The sequence below is a fragment of the Mesoplodon bidens genome (assembly GCF_964165515.1).
Source record: "Mesoplodon bidens genome assembly, chromosome: 11".
Taxonomy (NCBI): domain Eukaryota; kingdom Metazoa; phylum Chordata; class Mammalia; order Artiodactyla; family Ziphiidae; genus Mesoplodon; species Mesoplodon bidens.
The window spans coordinates 16,164,086-16,184,863 of record NC_138167.1 but is presented as its reverse complement, the minus strand read 5'-3'; the positions used below and the strand labels follow the sequence as shown (position 1 = coordinate 16,184,863).

The 20,778-nt window shown below is 34.5% G+C and overlaps 1 protein-coding gene across 2 annotated transcripts in view; it reads right to left on the bottom strand.

Annotated features, from left to right (window-relative positions):
• The window catches only part of SLCO1C1 (solute carrier organic anion transporter family member 1C1), a gene marked incomplete at its 5' end in the record, with an annotated part of 46,001 nt that overhangs the window by 3,589 nt on the left and 21,634 nt on the right, over positions 1-20,778 (bottom strand). For both annotated transcript variants that reach the window (XM_081249971.1, XM_081249972.1), the window contains 7 exons: positions 3,867-3,931; positions 5,517-5,701; positions 7,939-8,104; positions 11,096-11,291; positions 16,710-16,874; positions 17,874-18,119; positions 19,963-20,061. In XM_081249971.1, the coding sequence (XP_081106097.1) occupies positions 3,867-3,931; positions 5,517-5,701; positions 7,939-8,104; positions 11,096-11,291; positions 16,710-16,874; positions 17,874-18,119; positions 19,963-20,061 (1,122 nt within the window). The remainder of the gene's footprint in view (positions 1-3,866; positions 3,932-5,516; positions 5,702-7,938; positions 8,105-11,095; positions 11,292-16,709; positions 16,875-17,873; positions 18,120-19,962; positions 20,062-20,778) is intronic.

Below are 20,778 nucleotides of genomic sequence, written 5' to 3'. Positions count from 1 at the left end.
TGACTGATTGCTTCTTCATGACGTCATTTACTTTGTTCTCCTATCCTTCATTTCTCCAATAACCTGGTAGTTAGCTCCTGCATGGACTCTGGCAGGAGCAAGGCACAGGTGGTTCTGTGTGTTCTGGCAGAAGTCACATGTTGTCTACTTGCCACCCTTTGTAATGTTAAAATGGATCTGAGACTCAGGCTATGCCCTCCATTATGAAGTTTTTCATCCATTTGCACCTATAGCTCTCAGCAAATGTTGATGAGGTTGCAAAACAGATTGTTAAAAATTATATTATTCCTTGTGTAAAATTATTTAGGATTTTTCTATAAAAGATAATTTTCCTTCATGACTATTTATTTGATTACTTCAAAATATAGTTCATAGAAGGAAGGCAGGATAAATGCTCAATTCTTTCCATTTATCAGTTTTAAAAATAATGAATTCGTGCCCTAGTATTCTCCAAAATTATTTAGGTATCATTACAGATTTCCGTCTTTTTATATATTCAATGTATTTCAAGACATAGCAGATACTATAATGATTATTTATGTTATATATTAATTAATATAATAATATTGTTTATATTACATATATTATTTTCAAATTATCTCACCTTAGGCCAAGCTCCTCAAATTGGTCCTGTGTCCTTTTGACATATCCCTTTGATAGCTTTCTCACTTTCTTGCACAAAAGTTGTCCCACAATCATCTTATGCATTTTCTACCCTAGACCTTGGTCAGTTCTCCAAGGTGCTGTGGTTTCTTTACTGAGGAATGATATTTAGATAGCACAGATCATTGCTATGGGTGCTCATTTCTCCTGGGTTAAATAGGTTCTAGATTTTTCAGGAGACAGTTATAAGATACACATTATTTTAAAATAAAGCTATATGAGTTCATATTAACATTTTAAGTTTAAATTAAGAATGAGTTTTACTTAAATTTTTTATTTTATGCTTTTATCACTTTTCTATTATGCTGAAAATATTGATTCCAAATGATATTAACATAATATCTTATTTACTTTAATCTTAAAATACACAATAGTTTTAACATAACAATGCCAAAGTTAGTATTAATGACAAGACCATAAAATGTACTGAAGCAATGGGGTTTTGGTAATAATTCTATTTTCCATGTAGTTTAAAGTTTTTCTGTATGGTTATGTCACCCATATAATATAGAGTTAGTTTTGGTTTGTTTTAAGAATTTCTTTCGTTCTGTTAATTATTTTAAATTATATAAAATTTTTGCATGCTTTCAAATTAAAAATTATACAACAGTTACATTTACAAAGTCTCATTTCCATCCTGTTTTCTCTCCCCTTTTTCCTTTCTTCCCTAACAGGTAAAGTTTTTTAAAAAATAGTATTAGTTTTTAGTTTATGCTTCCATTGTTTATTTTTGTTAACAAGAGCAAATACCTCTGTGTCTGTGTGTATAATATTTCCACCTTTCTATACTTACACCAAATGCATCATACTATATACGTTGTTCTACATTTTGCTTTCTTTCACTTAAAAGCATATACTGGAGATCACTTGATATGAATTGTGTCCCTCCAAAATTCATATGTTGTAGCCCTAACCCCCAATGTGATTGCATGTGGAAAAAGTAATTAAGAAGATAATTAAGGTTAAATGAGATCATAAGGGTGGGGCCCCAATCTGATAGGAATGGTGTCCTTATAAGAAGAGGAAGAGACACCAAAGGTCTCTCTCTCTCTGTGCACTGAGAAAAGATCCAGGGAATGAACAGTGGGAAAACGGCCATCTGCAAATAAGGAAGAGAGGTCTCACCAGACATCAACCCTATTGGCACATTGATCTTGGACTTTACAGCTTTCAGAACTATGAGAAAATAACTTCCTGTTGTTTAAGCCCCTCAGTCCAGGGTGTTTTGTTATGACAGCCAGTACTGACTAATATACTTGGTAACATTAGAGAGAGATTTTCCCCATTTGTCCCTACAGCTGCATAGTATTCTATTATGTGGGTTTACTATAGTTTATTTAACCAGTCTCCTACTGATGTACATTTAGACTGCTTTTAGTCTTTTACTATTATAACTAATGTCACAGTGATTGAACATCCATAAGATTAGACTTACTTCATAGTTTTGCTAGCACATTTTTTACATCAATTCCTAGAAGTGGGATTGCTAGGTCAAAAGATAAGTAAGTCTATATGTAATTTTGTTAGTTATTGCCAAATATCCCTCTCCAGAAATAGTATAATTTTCACAACAGCAGTGTATAAGTGTATCAATTTTCTATTTGTATTGTAATACATGACAAACAACATTTGGTAATTTGCCTATCTGATAAGTAAGAATCAGTATCAGTGTAGTTTTAATTTGTACTCTTCTTATTATGAGGGGCCTTGACCATCTTTTTTATATTGAGGTATTTACATTTATTTTTCCATGAAATGGTTGTTTATATCTTTTACCCCATTTTCTCTTAGGGTGTTGATCTTTTTATTCTCAGTACTTAAGCGTTCTCCTTACAATAGGGATATTAGTCACCTGTCTGTTATATAAATTGAAAAAAATTGTATGTAGCTTGTCATTTGCTTTATGATATTTTTGTCATTTTCAAGTATATATATATTTTTATTTTTTATACAGTTTTGAAGGTTACTTTCCATTTATAAAATATTGGCTATATTCCCCATGTTGTATAATATATCCTTGAGCCTATCTTATACCCAGTAGTTTGTATCTACCACTCCCTCACCCCTATATTGCCCCACCACCAGTGGTAACCACTAGTTTGTTCTCTATATCTGTGAGTCTACTTTTTTGGGGTTATATTCACTAGTTTGCTGTATTTTTTAGGTTCCACATATAAATGGTATCATACAGTATTAAGTATATTTTCATTTTTATGGAATCAACTTTATGAATTATTTCTTTTACTTGAGATCTTTTTCACACTGTAGGTTATATCTGTGTTCTCAAAGGGAGGTAGATAGACTAATTACAGCCAGGGATGTACTTCAGGCTCAATAGCCTTTTTTCTAGATAATCTCTGTTTTTATATTGTAGAATTAGAGCCAGCCATGATGGCATAAACCTCCATTTTTGTTGTTTTCCCAATTTTATCAGGATTATATTCTATCTTCACATATATCCATTTTTATATCAAGATTTATTTAAACCACATTAATTTAAAGCTCTGAATTTGTTTTTCTTCCAGGTAGTTCCTCTCTGTCAAGTTACAGAGGAACATTTACAATGGTTTTTACTATCTTCTTTAGAATCTAAACTCTTTAAGGACAAAAACCTCATCTAACTTAATCACTCTGTTTTTTATGGGTTTTAACTAATGAATATCGAAAAATCTGGTAGTCAGAAGAAACCATTCCTATTACATTTAACAAATTGTGAATTCAAATCCACACTGCTTTTATTGTTTGAATGATCTTACCTTTCTACCAATGATATATCCTAGTATTGAGAGTAGCTCAAAAGAATTCCTTCCATCTAATAACTTAAAAAATTATATTTAGACTTCAGCTTTTCTTACTGATTCAATTTTTGCTTTCCTCTCAGAGGGCTCTTTTATAACAGCAATGGATTTTTTGACACTAGACCCATGCTAGAAGAGACAAGATTGTTAAAAAATGTCAATACTCTTATAAGATCACTTTATCATGGGTACAGCATTTGTTCTCAATATTTCTGAATAAAAGGAAGAGAGTAGTCAAGGAAAAGAGGGAGGAAAGAAAGATATGAAGGAGGGAAGAAGATTAAAAGAAGAGGGATCTACTACTGACATCATTTAGTATGTGTCATAATTCTGTAAAAATATTTAGAAAATTATTCAAAATACACTTGTAATGGCTACCATAATTAAAGCATAGATTATACTTACCAAGAACTCTTACTGCTAAGGTGTAGATACCCAGGGCAAAAGACTTAAGTTGTGGCTTAATGCACCTAAAATCAACAAAAGCATTATGACAAAAAATATAATAGTACATTAAAACAAATAGTAATGTCAGTGATAATCTACTGAACATAATCTACTGAACACATTTCATCAACATGAAATGATGTTAGAATTCAAGTAGCATTTATGGAGAACCCACTAATATTCTAACATAGGGAAAGCAAATTATGTAAAAGCCTTGTTCCATTATATGCAGTGTATCGAAGAATTTATAGTTAATATTTCTAAAAGGTAAATCACTATTACATGACATATTCAAATGGTGTTAGGTAAAGTAAAATCAAATTTAATCAGTAAAATAACAAGGACTCACAGGGGAAAAAATTCTAAGAAATTATAAGAATTTGAGGCACAGTAAAGGATTAATAACCTATAACTAGTTTTTGTGGGTTTTGGTCTAAAAGCACAGGACCCTATTGACTCAAGTTGAATCAGAATCATTGTGACATGCTAAGTGTTTTTGCTAAATAGTGGGGACCTGAATTTACCAGTCAAGTACAAAAGTACCTGAAATAACAAGACCATCCTTAATATGACTGTATAACTTTAACTGATGGATTGGCCTATAGATTTTAAATGTAATAATCATGAGGATATATAATAACTACTGAGTGTTAACCATGGTAGTAAGTTCTTCATATGTATAATATTTAGTCTGTGCTTTAAAAGAGTCAAAAATTACAACTCTTCTCCTTGAAGCAAATGACATTTCCTTCTGACATCAAAATAAAGTGTGGTTTATTTGAGGGACTGCTGGAGAGGAAAATTCTTCCTCTATTGGCCTGATTATTCACTTGGCCCAGGTGACTACTTGGCACAAGGTAAGCAAATGTTGGAGAAATAGGTACCCATGAAGAACGATCCTGGTCTGAGAATTCTGGGGCAGTGCTTTCCCATCAAACCCATGTTTCCATTTGAAAGCATCAATATCTCATGTTTTCCTTAAACCCTTTTACAAAAACAGATTTGTGGATGTTAGATCCTATCTTCTGTAGATCTTTCCTAATCAATTTCTATAATACGTTGTGGGAAATTAAAGCTATATACAATATTTTTATTAGTTTCATTTTAGAAAAACTTAATATCCACCTTTTGATATATGAATTAATTTCAAAATCACCTAATCCATCTCATAAAAGATTGATTTACAATAAAATTTGACTTTTCATGTTTAATAATTTTATCGAAATTTGTAATATCTTTAGGTGATTTCAGTCAGTTGTTTAACAGTAATACTTGCAACACTAATTCAATGAGGAGGAAAATTTTATCACTGAAAATACTTGTTACAAAACTAATATTTTAAAATTTGAATTTACTTATATATTTTATAAAGATCTAGGATAGGAGAGCCAATAAAAAATGTTCAAGCATAAATTATGATAGAAAAACTTCTATTCAACCACATTATCTATATAAAAACCTAACGTGGGAAAAGCATACAAGTAGAATAAGTTTCCTAAGAGAGCTGTAAGGAATCATAATGATTCCACAAAGCAGAGTTTGAAATCACTGCTGTAGATGATCACAGTATGTCATATTAAAATTGGGGCAGGGAGAATCAGTGTTCACCTCAGAAGCAATATGTATCCAGGTATCCCACCTAGAGACAAAGTATAGGATGTGATGACTGAAATTACAAGGAAATACAGAAACATTTTGGGACATCCATTATCTTTTTGACAGCTGCCCACCATGCCTGAGGAATTTCCTGATTTTGAGGCGGCAATTCCCACACAGGTGCAGTTATCAAATATCTGTAATACAATAGGGAAAAATCAAATTATTGAGGTAACTTGTATATAAAATTAAAGACAAGTATTTATTTTAAAAGAATTTATAGTATACATTTATTACATAAACAATGGGGAAATTTTTATATTTCTGTGTTAGAATATATCAAGCAAAGCAAAATCTAGAGAGACAACATTTCATTATCCAAAGAGAAGTGGTCTACAAACTATTGAACCTATAGAACCATCTCCAAGCAAATCCCACCAAATCCAACAGTACCTTATGTTCTTCTCTACCACTTCTAAGTCTAAGCCACCATTTTTGCTTGCTTTGATTATCACAATGGTCTCTTCATGCTCAACATGTTTCTACTCTCTTTTCCACAATAACCCAAGTGAGCCTTTAAAAATAGCAGTCAGATTGCATCACCATTCTCAACCTTCCAATGACTTCTCATTGTACTTGGATAAAATCCCAAATCCTTATAGTGGCTTCCACACTATCCATGATGCAGCTCCTGAATCCCACTCTGATCTCATCGCCCAATGATCTTCCTCCTCTCCCTCTACTTCAGCCACACACATGGGTGCCTATGGGGCCTTGGCCAACCCTCAAATATGGTGAGTCTACCCAGGCCTCATGGCCTTCCTATTTTCGCTGCTGAGCAATTCTTCTAGGGAGTTACATGGCCAGCACAAACACTTCAGGTCTCTGGCATGCAGTGTTTTCAATAAATGGAAACTCTGGTTAAGAAAAATCTTCCAGTGCAACTAGAGATTATCATATTAAGTGAAGTAAGTCAGAAAGAGAAAGAGAAATGCCATATGATATCACTTATATGTGGAACCAAAATATGGCACAAATGAAATATGAAACAGAAACAGAATCACAGACATAGAGAACAGACTGGTGGGTGCCAAGGGGGAAGGGTTTAGGGGAGGGATGGAGTGAGAGGTTGGGGTTAGCATATATAAGCTATTATAATATAGAATGAATAAACAACAAGGTCCTACTGTATAGCACTGGGAGCTATATTCAATATCCTATGATAATAAAGGAAAAGAATATTTTTTTAAAAAAGAATGTATATATATGTATAACTGAACCACCTTGCTATACAACAGTAATGAACACAACATTGTAAATAACTGTACTTCAATTTTAAAAAAAAGTAAATCCAAAGTAAAAGAGAAAAAGGAAAGAAAAACCTTCAAGCAGTTTGGGCCAAAGAGTAGTGGCCAAAGATCGGGTTTAAGGGGAGGAAAGGAAAGAAGGAAGAAAAGGAAGGGAAGGTGAAAACTCAGATTTCAGATGGGTGGGTGGTCTTATATCACTGTTGATAGAGACCAATCCTTTCTGCTCCGAATAACATGTCAAAAACAACAATAAACAGAAAATCAACAAGGATGAATTTGTCTACAGAAGTGTTTGCCTAAGCATTCTTATCTAGTTGATAAAAATACATAAATATATGTGTGGTTTAATTTTCAGCCCTCTAGGGCTGTCAAATACAGGCAGGTTTCATCAGCCACAAGTATAAAGCCATCCAACCACTGTGCCATATACACAACGAGAGTAAGGAAGAGTCTCCGTTTGGGACAGGGATGTAAAGGTGTGATTAGAGGGATGAATTTATTAATGATTGAAGTACATAATACTATTCACAGCTGGTTTCCTACCTATAGTTCCAACCTCATCTTCCTCTTACACCCTACAGGAACCCTTCATTCCAGCCACATACTCTTTTAATCATTATGCACATTGGCTTGATATCTCGGGCAGAGCTGTCCCAGAACCATCAACCTCCTCACAATTGGATCCCTGACCCCTGGGTCTAGACCTTTTGGGCTAGACTTCCTAATACTGGCCTCTATTTGCCCTGTCCTCTAAAACCTGCAAGGACCAGGGGTCAGGAGAGATGGATCCCAATGCAGACGTTATTATATGATCTTGTGACTGAGACTTTCTCATTTGAAGCTAGTCTTCCTTATAAACAAAACGAGAGAACTAGATTATATAATTACAAAGTTCTTCCAGCCTATTTCATTATTCTAATTCTGACGCTAATTCTTCCAACAACGCTAGTTCTACTAGCGATGCTTATATTTCCTGTCTCCACACAAAAGAACAAGGGCAGAGTCAAAGCCAGGGATTTGACCGGTGTGGTCTGCTCCTAGGTTGGTCCCTGAGCCCCCATAGGATTGTATAGTTAAGCATTGTCGCAGGCCTGTGGTCACACACTTTAGAGAAGATGTCTTACAGTAGTCTTTCCACTCCCGGTGGAGGTTTGACAACCAGCAAGACAAGCCGATGCATATGTAATTCCATTTGCACCACACATGGGTTCCCATTTTGTCTCTGAACATTTGCATCTTGAGTTGCAATCTGAAAAGAGAGCTCGTTCATGATAAGAGACAGGTTTGGTTCTGAAAAGAAATGTAATGGTATAAAATATTACCTCTTAGTAGGCAGCACCCTAATACTTTCAAAAATCAATGTTCTTGGGTGATATAAATGGCACTGCCAACAACGTTTGCTTTGGGGGAACACAATCGTCATCAGAAATGCCAGCTTCTGATCATTAAATGTGAATCCACTATTAAATAGCTTTCTCTTGAAAGTTATCTTTCCAGGTTTACAACTTCACATGATATCCAGTTCTTGGCTGATGGCTTTTACTAACATCTACTGACTCTAGAATCTTCTAATATTTTTCTATGCAGTGATGTATGAAAACAACTAACGATAGAAAAGTAAACCTTAAGAGCAATTTATGACATTACTCTTATTATATATTAATATAATAACAAACTTATATAATATTCCATCTCATAGAACTACTATGGATTTTGTCACCTCAAATGTAAAAGCAAAAGACCTTTGAGATGTCTTCTAGCAGAATGAAAGGGTATTTAACTAGGCCTCCTAAGAAGTCATCCAGGAATATGTCATCTTATTCTCTTCTCTAAGGCATTAAGTTTTAACAGAGACTGTGTTGTAGTATCTGAAAGTATAAATGTGTCTTTGAAAGCCTAGAATCAGGCCACTATGGACACTGTAGGGCTGAGATTTTAGAAGGTTAGAGCTAAAAGAACTGTGGGTGTGATCTAGGCCAACTTCTCATTGGGCAAATCAGGAAAGTCAGGTCCAAAGTAGGCAGATAATTTGCTCAAATTCACATTTGTTAGTGACAAACCCAGAATTAGAACCCTTCCAGGCCTCTGGATTCTACATTTTTGTCTTGCATCAGACTTATTCTCATCATTGCAGAAGAAAAATTTCTTCCACTATCATATCTAAAGCTTATCTATAGTGTTCCTGTTTAATGTCCAGAATCAAAACAGCCTTGTGGAACAAAGAAACTCTGGATAACCCCTGAAGAGCATGTTTATTTTATAAAGCCAATTCTTTTATATTACTGAAGGTGCATTAAATTTATCACTTAGGGCAATCTTGAAGCAGAAATTAATTGCATATATGTTTTATGTAGGATGTGTTGACAGTAGAGTTGTTATTTAAATTTTTAATTATGAGTTTTATCAAATATGCCAGAATGTTTATCCTCAAATGAGATTTTTCTTTCAAAATAGCCATGTTGGGAGGGGAGAGATTTCCCCAGTGATGTTGCCTTTTCTTTGCCTCCTTCCAATAACAAAGCTGCTCTTAAAGGTTAAATCTTTGCCACTGTTGAGAATATTCTAAAAAAGACATGGAAAGCAATTTCAAAAGAGGAGTTTTAAATAATGATAGCATTATTGCAATATAGTTATAGTCTTTTGAGATGAACTGCTTTCAGGGGCTACTACTCAATGAATAATTATTTTGTTTTGTTTAAAAATATTCTTTTATTATCATCTGAGTATACTTTTAATGTAAATCTCAAAATTTTTCTGTTGTTGTCTACTTACATATTTTCTTTGGCTTAAAGATAGCATTATGTCATAGAAAGAACATTATACTTTGAGGAAGTTACTTGACCTTTCTAATCTCAGTTCCCTTTAAACGTGGGTAAGAAAACTTACTTCATAAAGGCATCTGAAGGTAGAAGTGAGATAATAAAACTAAGGTGTTTTCTAAATTGCAAAATATAAAGTACTTTACCACTGTCCATCCACCATGAGGATCTTAGGGATAGTAAAAGATGGCACAGGGCTTCTACTCACTCCAGAATCTTCTTGCAGCTACAACTAACATTCTTAATCTACATTGCTCACTGTTACCAAGGCAACACTACACGCCATTAAGTCTAACTGTTGCTGTGATAACTCTTAGAAGCAACGATATATGAACTTTGATTCATTAATTTTCCTGAACATTTTAGATGGCAAAAGTGTAATTGATGTTCACTTAACAACAAGGGAAACCAGGATAAGGAAGATGATGGAACATGAACACAAGACAGATAGATAAATGTGGAAGGAAGCTGGAGAGCAAGCAGTGAGCAAGAAGCAACTGAACCATCAGGAAACAGAACATAATGTCAGGAGTGTTGGCCTTTGAACCACAGGTGGAATAGGCAGTCAGGCAGATACAGTCAGGGAGGCTGGCCTGGCAACTAGTAGCAGCTCAATAATTTTTTTTAAAACAAATAATGTATAGATAGGTGGAAGGAGGAAGAGAACTGCCTCTTGTAACTCAGGTTCAGGGTAGAGTGATAGCAAGGACTCTTGAAGGGGAAGGGTGAAGTAGTTTTAAGACCCAGCCTTTAGACTCTGGAAACTAATCACCCACCCCAGGCAGGATGGCATAAGTCTGAAAGCATCAATAAATATTCTTATGATCAGCTGCAGAGAGCTAAAGAGAGCTGGAATGTGGGTCGCTGGGTTGAGGGATAGCCATTTTCTCCTGAAATTTCCCTTGATTTGAGTAACAGAGACTGTAAAGCATGGCACAGAGACCATTCCAGTTATCTAGGTGTTCAAAGAAAAAATATACAATTGTTTCCATGAGTGGCACATCTATTTTGTGCCTGGTAAGCACTAATCACTTTCATGTATATCATCTCGCCTTACAAAACCTTAAAAGGCTGTTATTATTTCTATTTTTAAAATGCAAAAATTGAGGCTACATTAAATAACTCATACAATGTCACTTCACTAAGAACGGGCAGAGGCAAAATTCAAGGTCTGTATTTTCCACTATCAGGTTGCTGCCCTAAAGTAAGATGTGGATTTAACATTCTTTATATTTCTCTAACACATTCAAATTCAAAGGAAATGACAGATTTTGGTGCCAATAACAGATTACATATCATAAACATTGTCCACTATTCCATAATATCCACTATCCCATAATAAAACATCAACTTCTTTTTCTTAGTTACAATGCTTAAAAATTAAATTATCTTATTTTGAAACTCTATCAATAATTTGATTAAACAAGGCAATCTCCTCAGATTACTTAATGAGTGAACATACCCTTGGTAGGAGACTGTTAGTCCTGCTACATCAGAATTTTCACAGCCCAATGCAAAAAGGGAAAGGAATAGGAGGTACCCAAGGACAGATGATCCCAAGTAGAGCTTTGCGGCTCCACACACACTGATTCTGAATTTTTTCATGACTATCCCCCCAGAGAATATTCCAAAGGCCACTGCAGGTATATTGATGAGCCCTGAGGAAAAAGAAAATTTTGTGAATCTCTAAAAGAAATATGAGTACACTCACACAAACTTTCTAAGGGATTATAAAAAATTATACAATAGTTTCTGACTGATTATTAACTACTTGGTTAATTTAAGTTATAGAAATATAGAAATATTTCATAATTAGTTAATAGTTACTCTCCTGTGTCAAGATGACTAAATTATAACATGATTTCAAAAAAGATTAGTAGCACATTTCAAATATACTGTCAACGTGATTCTCCCTTTCAAGTTCCTTAGGATCTATAAGCTGTCCATGAAGGGCCAGTGTGATGGTAAAGTTACTGAACCGCATATGAGATGTGCTTCTTGCCCCCCAAAGCTTCTTTTCTTTCATCTTTGGTATTTTTGAGTCATTTAATGAAGTAGAAATTTCACATTGATTTCTTCATTGCACAGTTTTTCCACTCACACCATAAAATGTGTTGCTTTTACTGTGTTCGTCAAAAAGTTCATTTGGTTTAAAGTAAAAATAAGACATTCTTCATTTTCACCAAGAACTTTATTGAACAACGTATTCAGTAACCAAACAAACTTTTTGGCCAACCCAATAAAATGTTTACCATCTAAATATTCCAACTGGAATCGTTAGCTGTAATTTACCCTAGCACCTACAGTTTGTTTCAGTTTATTTTATATGATTTCTCTTGAATTTAATATTTATGTTTATCCATATATCAGGAAAGCTACAAGATAGTTTATTATATATTTTAGTATTATTAATTACTATTACTATTATTATTATTATTTCAGCACACTTGTTCAAGTTAAAGACCCTATTCTTTGTTACTATCCCAAACAAGAGTTATGAGGAATGTGTAAACTGTTTGGAGATGCTCAGCAGAATTACGATATAAACTGGAAACTTTGATTCTCATACAGGTGCATGAAAGCCTTAGCCATTAGGATGAAACAGTAATGAGTTATAGTAATAATAGTACTTTAGGATGTTTTTAAAGCTTTTTTCCCAGAGAAGTAAAAGTCCTGGTTATATCATGGACTCTAACAATATTACTCTAATGTTAGAAGAAATAAATATTAAGATTTTTATTTTACAAAGAGAAAAAAATGCAAGAAAAATTTACATATTCATATAACCAGTTGGGTGCAGACAAAGAAGTAAAATTAGCCATCCTTCTTGGGCATAATAAGAGGTTTTGTTTCCCCTCACAAATTAAGATAGTTTTCCATCACCTCACAGATTTTTAATGTAACTTTACTTAATTCTAGAACACATCATAATACAATTCTAAATTTACTATGCTAGCTTAGCCACAAAAATAATAATGCTTTCTCTTATGATCATCTTTTCTCAAACAATTCTCTTAATTTTTCCTTATTTGTCTGTGTAACATCTCCAGAAATTGAGAATGATAATCATTGTCAATGATAGTCAGTGTTGATGTATCTTGTCTACTACTTACTATCTTATTTAATCAAAAAATTTCAAGAAATTAAGCAAAAATAAATAATTGCAATCTGTGTATTAAGAAGGAAAAGGAAAGATCATGTCCATGTAACGTCATAGTGATAGGAAAAGTCTAAATGAAAGATTCAGCTGTCTAATCAAATTTCTTTCAGTAGAAATTGGAATGGAAATTTTTTTAAAGCCCATACCCTTTAAAAAAGAAAACATTTTATCACATACTTTCTAGTCCCTGACTTTGAAAATTTTTTGTTGTTTATTTTTCTTTCGTTTTATTTGCAAAATTAACACAAGCAAATGCTATTTCTAAACTTTAGAAAGACTGTGACCAACATATAAAAACATGTACAGTAAAATAAATTTTCATTGGATCAGTCGGCCCTTGAACACTTTAGGGAAATTTCTGTTTATTCTTTCCTCCATGTCATATCAAATGCTTTCTCTGAGAGTAGAAGGGAAATGTGTCTTTTTTGTGACTTTCCCATATTTTATTACAGAAAGGGTCATTCTCCCATAATCCAAAGAAAAAAGCTGAAGGAGAAAAGAGAGAGGGGTAGGAAAGAAAAAGCGAAGAAAGGGAGAAAATATATTTGTTGAATGAGAGCTGTGTGCATTTACAATCCATTTTATATGTCTTTTTTCATCTTTATTTTAACCCAGTGATGCATTTCTTTTCACCATTCTATGGAAAATTAAAACAAGTGTTAGGGATGTTGAATAATTTACCCACTTCCCTTACTCTGCCGTATCCCATACTTAATAATGTAAAATTATAATGCACCCAGGAAAGTATCCTAGTTATAATGACATGGAATTACTAAACATTTTTTACTTAGCTCTCACAAAAGTACTTGAATTATCTATAGATATGCCAGAAACTATGAGGAATTAGAGTTCCAGGCAACCTTTGCTAGATGGCTCAAAAAATTCTGATGATGAGTTTGTTTGGATCTCAGAGTCCATTTCAGTATACAGAGTAGGCTCATGGATTAAAAGAAATCAATCAGCCACAATTCAAAAGATAATTATTAATCAGATTCTTCCTGACAGTTTTCCAAAAATAATTATGCCCAGTGAGGAAATACAACTCAGAAACTCAGGGGAAATAATTTTATTCCTGGCTACATCATGTATGTATGTATGTATGATACATATGCATGATATTGGGCAGGCCATTGAATCTCTCAGAATCTCACATTCTTTCATCTGTGCTAATTACTCTTAAACTCAGGGGAAATAATTTTATTCCTGGCTACATCATGTATGTATGTGTGTATGATACATATGCATGATATTGGGCAGGCCATTGAATCTCTCAGAATCTCACATTCTTTCATCTGTGCTAATTACTCTTAAAGATAATTTTACAGGCAAAACATATTTCATTTATTATCTACTTAATAAAGGAATGAGATTACATGTAATTGCATTTCTTTTCTAAGTAACTTCCCCCCCAAAGGGCACTTAATTCTCCTTTATGAAATGAACTTTTCAACTGGAAAATTTTAAAGAACTTATCATTCTAGTGGGAGCAAAATCAAAGGCCCCCAAATCTCTAAGTGTTATGCACATGTTGAATAATGAGAAATAAACATATACTTAAAGGTATGTTCTTCACTACAATTCATGGGGAGAAGATGGTCTCTTCATTTTTGGTAAATGAATCTTGACCTCCCTCACATAACACAAAAATACTTTGTATTATGTGAAAATACTTTGAAAAAACTACTTTGAAATGGATTATAACCTAAATGTGAAAGTTAAAACAATCTACTAGGAACAATATTAAGAAAACACTTTCATAACCTTGGGATTTGACAAAGATTTCTTAAAACAGGCTCAAAATAGCACTAATGAAAGAGGAAAAGATTAAAATTGGACTTGATTACAATTAAGAAGAGTGAAAAGGCAAATTGAAGTCTGTGAGAAAATATTTGCAAAACATATATTCAATAAAGAACTTGTATCAAGAAAAAATACAGTACGCCTACAAACCAATAAGAAAAAGATTGACAATCCAATTAAAATGGGCAAACGACTCAAATAGAATTAACAAAAGATAATGAAATGACCAAGAAGCCTGAGAAGAAATGCTCAACACAGTTAGTCAGCAGATAAATGCAAATTAAGCCACAATAAGATACCATCACACCCCATAAGGATGGTTACAGTGAAGAAGACTGACAATACCAAACATTAGAAGGATATGGAGCAACTGGAGCATTCTTACACTTCTAATGGGAGTAAACATTTGCACAACTGTTTGATGAAATGTTTTGGCAATATCTGCCAGATCGAAACATATTCCCTATGATCCAGCAATTCTACTCCGGGATATAGCCAAAACAAATGAATGAATCTGCCTACCAAAATATGTGTGGAATGTTCACGCAGTGTTACTTATGATAGCCCAAAGCAGTAAACAACCCAAATGTCCATCAACAAGAAAACAAATAAACTGTGGTATATTTATGTAATGGGATATTACACAGCAATGAGAAGAACAAACCACCACTACATGCAATAACATGAATGAATCTTGTAGATTTCACTTTCATTGAAGAAAGTTACAAAAGATTACATAACTTATTCCATTTATATAAAGTTCAAAAACAGGCAAGACTGATCGATAATGGTGGAGTTCAGAATAGTTATTAACTTGGAGAAGAACATTGGATAGAAGAAGTTTTGAGGGAGCCTTCTGGGGAACTGAATTGTGCTACGTGTTCTGGATAATGATCACCACACAGATATACACATGTAAACATTTATCCAGCTGAGCTATACATTTAAGGTCTGTAGACCTAACTGTTGCTTATAAGTTATGTCTCTAAACACAAAAGAAATGTTAAAATAAAAAGAATGTCAAAATTTCATTCCTCTTCTAGTCTTCTTAAAGTCAGTATAAAGCTTTGATTGGCATGGATGAGGTGTGGGGTTAAAAAAAACCCCTAAAATATCAATATTTCTTCAGGTCAACCATTAAATAATAAAATTAAATTAATTTGAACCAATTAATGTTGAAAGTAAAATTCAACAGTGATTATAGCCTTCACATTTAGAATTTAGGGGAAGGACAGCAGTTCAAAGAGTCAATTAGAATTACGTCTGCTAAGTGCCCATTATCCAGGATTAGTATAAGAAATTTATACATCCCAAAATATGCTCAGCTGTTTCCTCACACACACACACACCCTGGTCTCTTTCAGAGATAGATGAATAGAGCAATTTTTAAAATATTTTATGAAGAAGAAATTATTTTAAGCCATTGGAGTCTCCTATCATAAAGGAACATGTCCAAAAGAATAGAATGTGTTTTATACTTTGAAAGAGTAGCATTAAATAACACCTTTGTGGACTAAAGGAGCTAATCCAGGTTTTAAAGTATCCAATTGCTTATAGGATGGTGGTTATATATTTGGAGATTCTGGTTCTTCTTCATTCATCTTCTTTTTTTTTTGCCCTTGAATATGTCTCTTATTGGCTGTCCTGCTGGGCTAGAAACACAGTCCTTTTAAATAACCCAAATGCCAGGAATCAGAGAAGTATTTCAACTCTGAGCAAACACAAACTTTGTTTTGCAATGCACACCTTTTAACCTGTCTGAATACTTACCTTTTGTAATCCTAGAAACTGTTCAGGTAAAATGGCCACTGTTATGAGGTTTCAGCTACACTTGAAAGACAAATATCCAGTACTAACAATCTCCTAATAAAATGCATATTTGGTCTATGTGGTATTCTCGTGGTCATTCACACAGAGTTCTGAACAATTTTTGCTACAAAGTCGTACCACAGACTATCTAAATATTTTACTCTGCTAGATTTTTTCCACTTACTTTTTGAAATGCCATAAATTACCTTCAGTCTAAATATTGGAACAATTTCTCTAAAATTACTAAGGATTAACAAGACACAGCTGATATTGCCTATTGGAAAGCAGGAAGGACAGAGAAGCATACCGATAACAAAGTTGGCCTTAGAGGACGACTGCCCATACTGTTGCTCAATGTACTTCGGTTTATAAGTCACCATGCCAAATAAGGAATTGAACTGAACGGTGCTTGCACACAAATATAAGAAGTACACTGGATTTCCAAAAAGACTCTTCAGTGATGGCAGAAAATCTATGAGACAAAAATAGCATGGAGTAATTAAAGACAGTGTCACACTTGGCAGAAATACAGCCATGGCATCAGAGCTTAGAGGCTGAGTCTCATTGTCATGGTTCTGAGGAGCATTTATAACACGGTACACACACGCACTCTAGATATTAAGCCATTGGCACAAGTCAAGGCTGAGTTCCGGCCAGGCTCAGATCCAGACATAAGCACTCACTTCTACAGGCATAAAATATAGATTATAAATTAGAGTGTCAGACAGGAACAGATTCCTCTGATGTGGGTAAAAAACACAAGGGATAAGAATACTCCCTCACCATTGAGCTGGGAGTCATGGACAGGACATTAAGAACTTGAGTTTTCTGGTCTCCTTCAAACTTGGGTCATGGGTGCAGAGAAGGGAATATGAAAGTTATCTCCAGTTAATTATTGTTAGAAATGAGCTTTGGCATTCTCCCTTCTTCTTTTACGCAGCCAAACAGAAATGTGACGATTTTCTATAAATGTCAATATTGCTGGGCCAGTTGAGGGGGACCAATCTTTCTCATGGCCACCCATTTCCACGTGGAGGGAATTCACTAGAACATGTCTGACCTTTGGCCCTATGCTACACTCCTTTGATTACTAGTGGGACACATGCACTGGAGCACATTTTCAAGTGGGTGGATGCCATCTGTTAAAAGGCCACAAGCCCTGAAGATTCACTCTTTTCAGTCCACCCAGGTGAATGTGAAACAGCCCTCCCAGGGAGGGGCAGTTGCAACGTCTACACTGAGGAGGTGTAAAGGTGGGGACAGCAGCAAAGGAGGTTACTAAGACTCTGGGTCAAGTTCTTCAGTCAGTTTTCCAGTAATAAAGCTGACTTTTTAATAATCTGCTTCCTGTACAGTTTCTCAGTTTTTTCTGAACACATGAAGTGGAGAGAGGGGTATTATTTATAGATCGCCTATAACGTTTCAACAGGAAAATGGAAACTGTTTCAAAATCAAGGAGAATCTGGCTCACCTCTTGCCATTTCCATGATTTTTGCTTTTTCTCCAAGAGGTGTTTGGTAGTCCGTGTGATCATCCATAATAAACTTAGATTTCTCAGAGGAGGAATTGGAATCCTGTCTGCTCCGGGGTCTTGGTAGACTCTTTGGTAAATACCAGAAAGGCACAGCTGCCAGAAGACTTATGCTTCCTGCTATTAGATAACCAAGCCACCAGGCACCCACCCACTGTGGATCTTTTGGGGTGATGGTTATATGATCTGAAAAAGAGAGAGGGTGGCCAAAGAGCATATACAGCAAAGCTAGTGTGTTGAAGAGTCCTCTTTTTTTAAAAGAAAAATCCAAATGTTACCTCTATCACATCATAAAAATACCTAATAATTCATACATGATAACCTTTTCTAATCTGAACATTATTGTTATCTTGCTTTTTGAAGGAAAGAGGGTGTTTTCAGAGCATGATTATTTCTCCTTTTGTTTCTTTGATTAAAAGTATAGAGTCTACACACTGGAAGGGGTCTCACACTGCTCTGGGCTTCTGTCTGGACCCATGACAGGAGAAAAGCAACATGTGAGAAAGAATTATGAGGGCTTAAAACCTTCTGCCAGCTACCCCACATGAGTACCACTTTCATCTGATTTACATATTGAATGTCTAAGACTTTACTGGAAAAAAAAGTTACGCCCTACGCCCTCTGGCCCAAATCTAGTCTGAGCCACTCAGAATGTTATTTATTAAATGATGATTGAGAATACTTCAGAACTATTCTAGGTCCAAAGCAAGATTTGTATATGTAATTAAAACTTCAATATCTAATCATCATAAAATTTTGTTTTTGATACTATTTCTTATTTGACTAAAAGGTAAGCATTGACAAAGTTTTTTAACCAAATCAAGTTTTTTTTTTCTATATAAGAACCTATGAAACATATTATTATACTCTACCTCTACAACATTCTATGAGAATCCTTTGACAACTAGGCTCAATTGGTACTACATTATACTCACTACAGTGTTTTAACTAGTTTACCACTGCATGCACATTGCTTCCCTTTCACAATTTTTCTCTGTACCACTCATCACACCAACACTTTCTTATCTATATCAGTCTCCACGACCAGATTTTAAACTTCATGAAGTAAAGGAACGCAACTATTAGGTTCACTCTGGTTTTTCCATAATATCTTACAGAAAAAGCCGAGTGAACTTTTTGGCCAGGCCAATATCTTGTTCGTTGTGGTAGAACATCACTTGAGATAGAGTAGATGTGAAATAAATTTGGTAGTAATAATGAATAAATGAATAAATAAAAATTTTGGAATGCATATTCCAGTTTATTTGATTAAAAAAGAACTAGCCCAAGAGTTTTGCATTCTTTGTTAACACACAATAATCATTTATAATACACACTAATGACAATGCAATTCCAGAATTTATAAAAGTGAAACTTGTTTTCTTGTTTTGTAACTGCTTTCTAGGGTGTCTTTTAAAAAAACAGATGAATTTTATCTATGTCAAGGGACTACATCTTATATAAGGAAAGAAACAAATGAATAACTATGGAAAGATGAGGCCTCCATTTATTCCCTCCACAAGCATTCGCCCAGAAGGAAAGTTAGTCTCACTATAATATGCCTTCTACTAAAAAAGACTCGTACATTAAATAAGGAAATTTTAGTTGCCAGAAGACTTTCAATCTTTGGCCTTTCTGACAAGTCCAGAAATATGTTATCAATTGATGCGACTGCAGTAAATGTTGATTCACCTGAAACCAACAAGAGCCAACAAGTAGCCACAGTTGTTAGTCTTAACTAAGCTGGAATGCCTTTGAACTGGGAAACCAGAAGTGGAAACTGATACATCCGAATAACAAACCAGGGGTCATCCGGTTCTAATCACCACCTATTTTTCCTAGTCCATACACATAAATCATGTGTGATGATTGTATCAGTAATAAGTTTTCCATGGATTATTGGCACTTTATGAAAGACTACCATCCTGTCATTTTATAAAAAGGCAATTTGATATTTTCTATACTATTCCTATTAAAAATTACAGTAACTAAATAAAGTAAATGAATAAATAGAAATAAACTCCCTTACCTAGATTTACAAAGCCAATGTCAACATACAGTTTGGCACATAATGAGCCTAACAGGAAGCCAAAGATCGGTCCTATAATTGCAACCGTCTGCACACACCCTGCACCAAAAAAAAAAAAAAAAAAGCAATTTCTTTGCTCTTGTAAATTAAGTTTTAAACAAGAAATGTGCATAAGATTCAGTTAGTCACTGAAAATGTTTCCTCAACTCTTCCCTTAAGTGTGCTTGATTTGTCAATTTTTCAACCTCATGAATCGGAAATAAGTCCTCCTCAGTGTTGGAAGAAGAATGAACATTTTTAAGGCATTAATTATCTCTTAGTAAGAAAACACTGAGACTCTGAAGAAGTTAATTTCCCCAAATGGAGCAAATTTTACTCCCTAGGATTAGATTCCCCCTAGTGATAAAAATCAGAATTATACTATTTTGACAGTCTTTCAGAAACCTTTCATGGTCAGTTAAGCATAAAACTTGTTTTGACATTAAAATGGATTTCTTCCATGTTAATGAAATGTGCTTGCATTCAGTGCTTCTGGGGGACCATCTGCAAGTGCAGTAACTATGCAGCCAGCAACGAGGTAGACTTGGGAGGGGGGAGAGGTGTCCTCTGGAATGCTCATGACCCACCTGGGCAGCTTTAACAGGCAGGTGGAGCAGATCTCCCAAATGACACCATTTCTAGTGACCAGAAAGATTGCTCTTCCTTGCAAAATATGGCCCATCTGCCTTTCATTTCATCACTGAGCTTACACACATATCCCTGGGAGAATGATTTAAATTAACTGGAGGAGTAAATAGCAATTACCAGGTCCTTTTC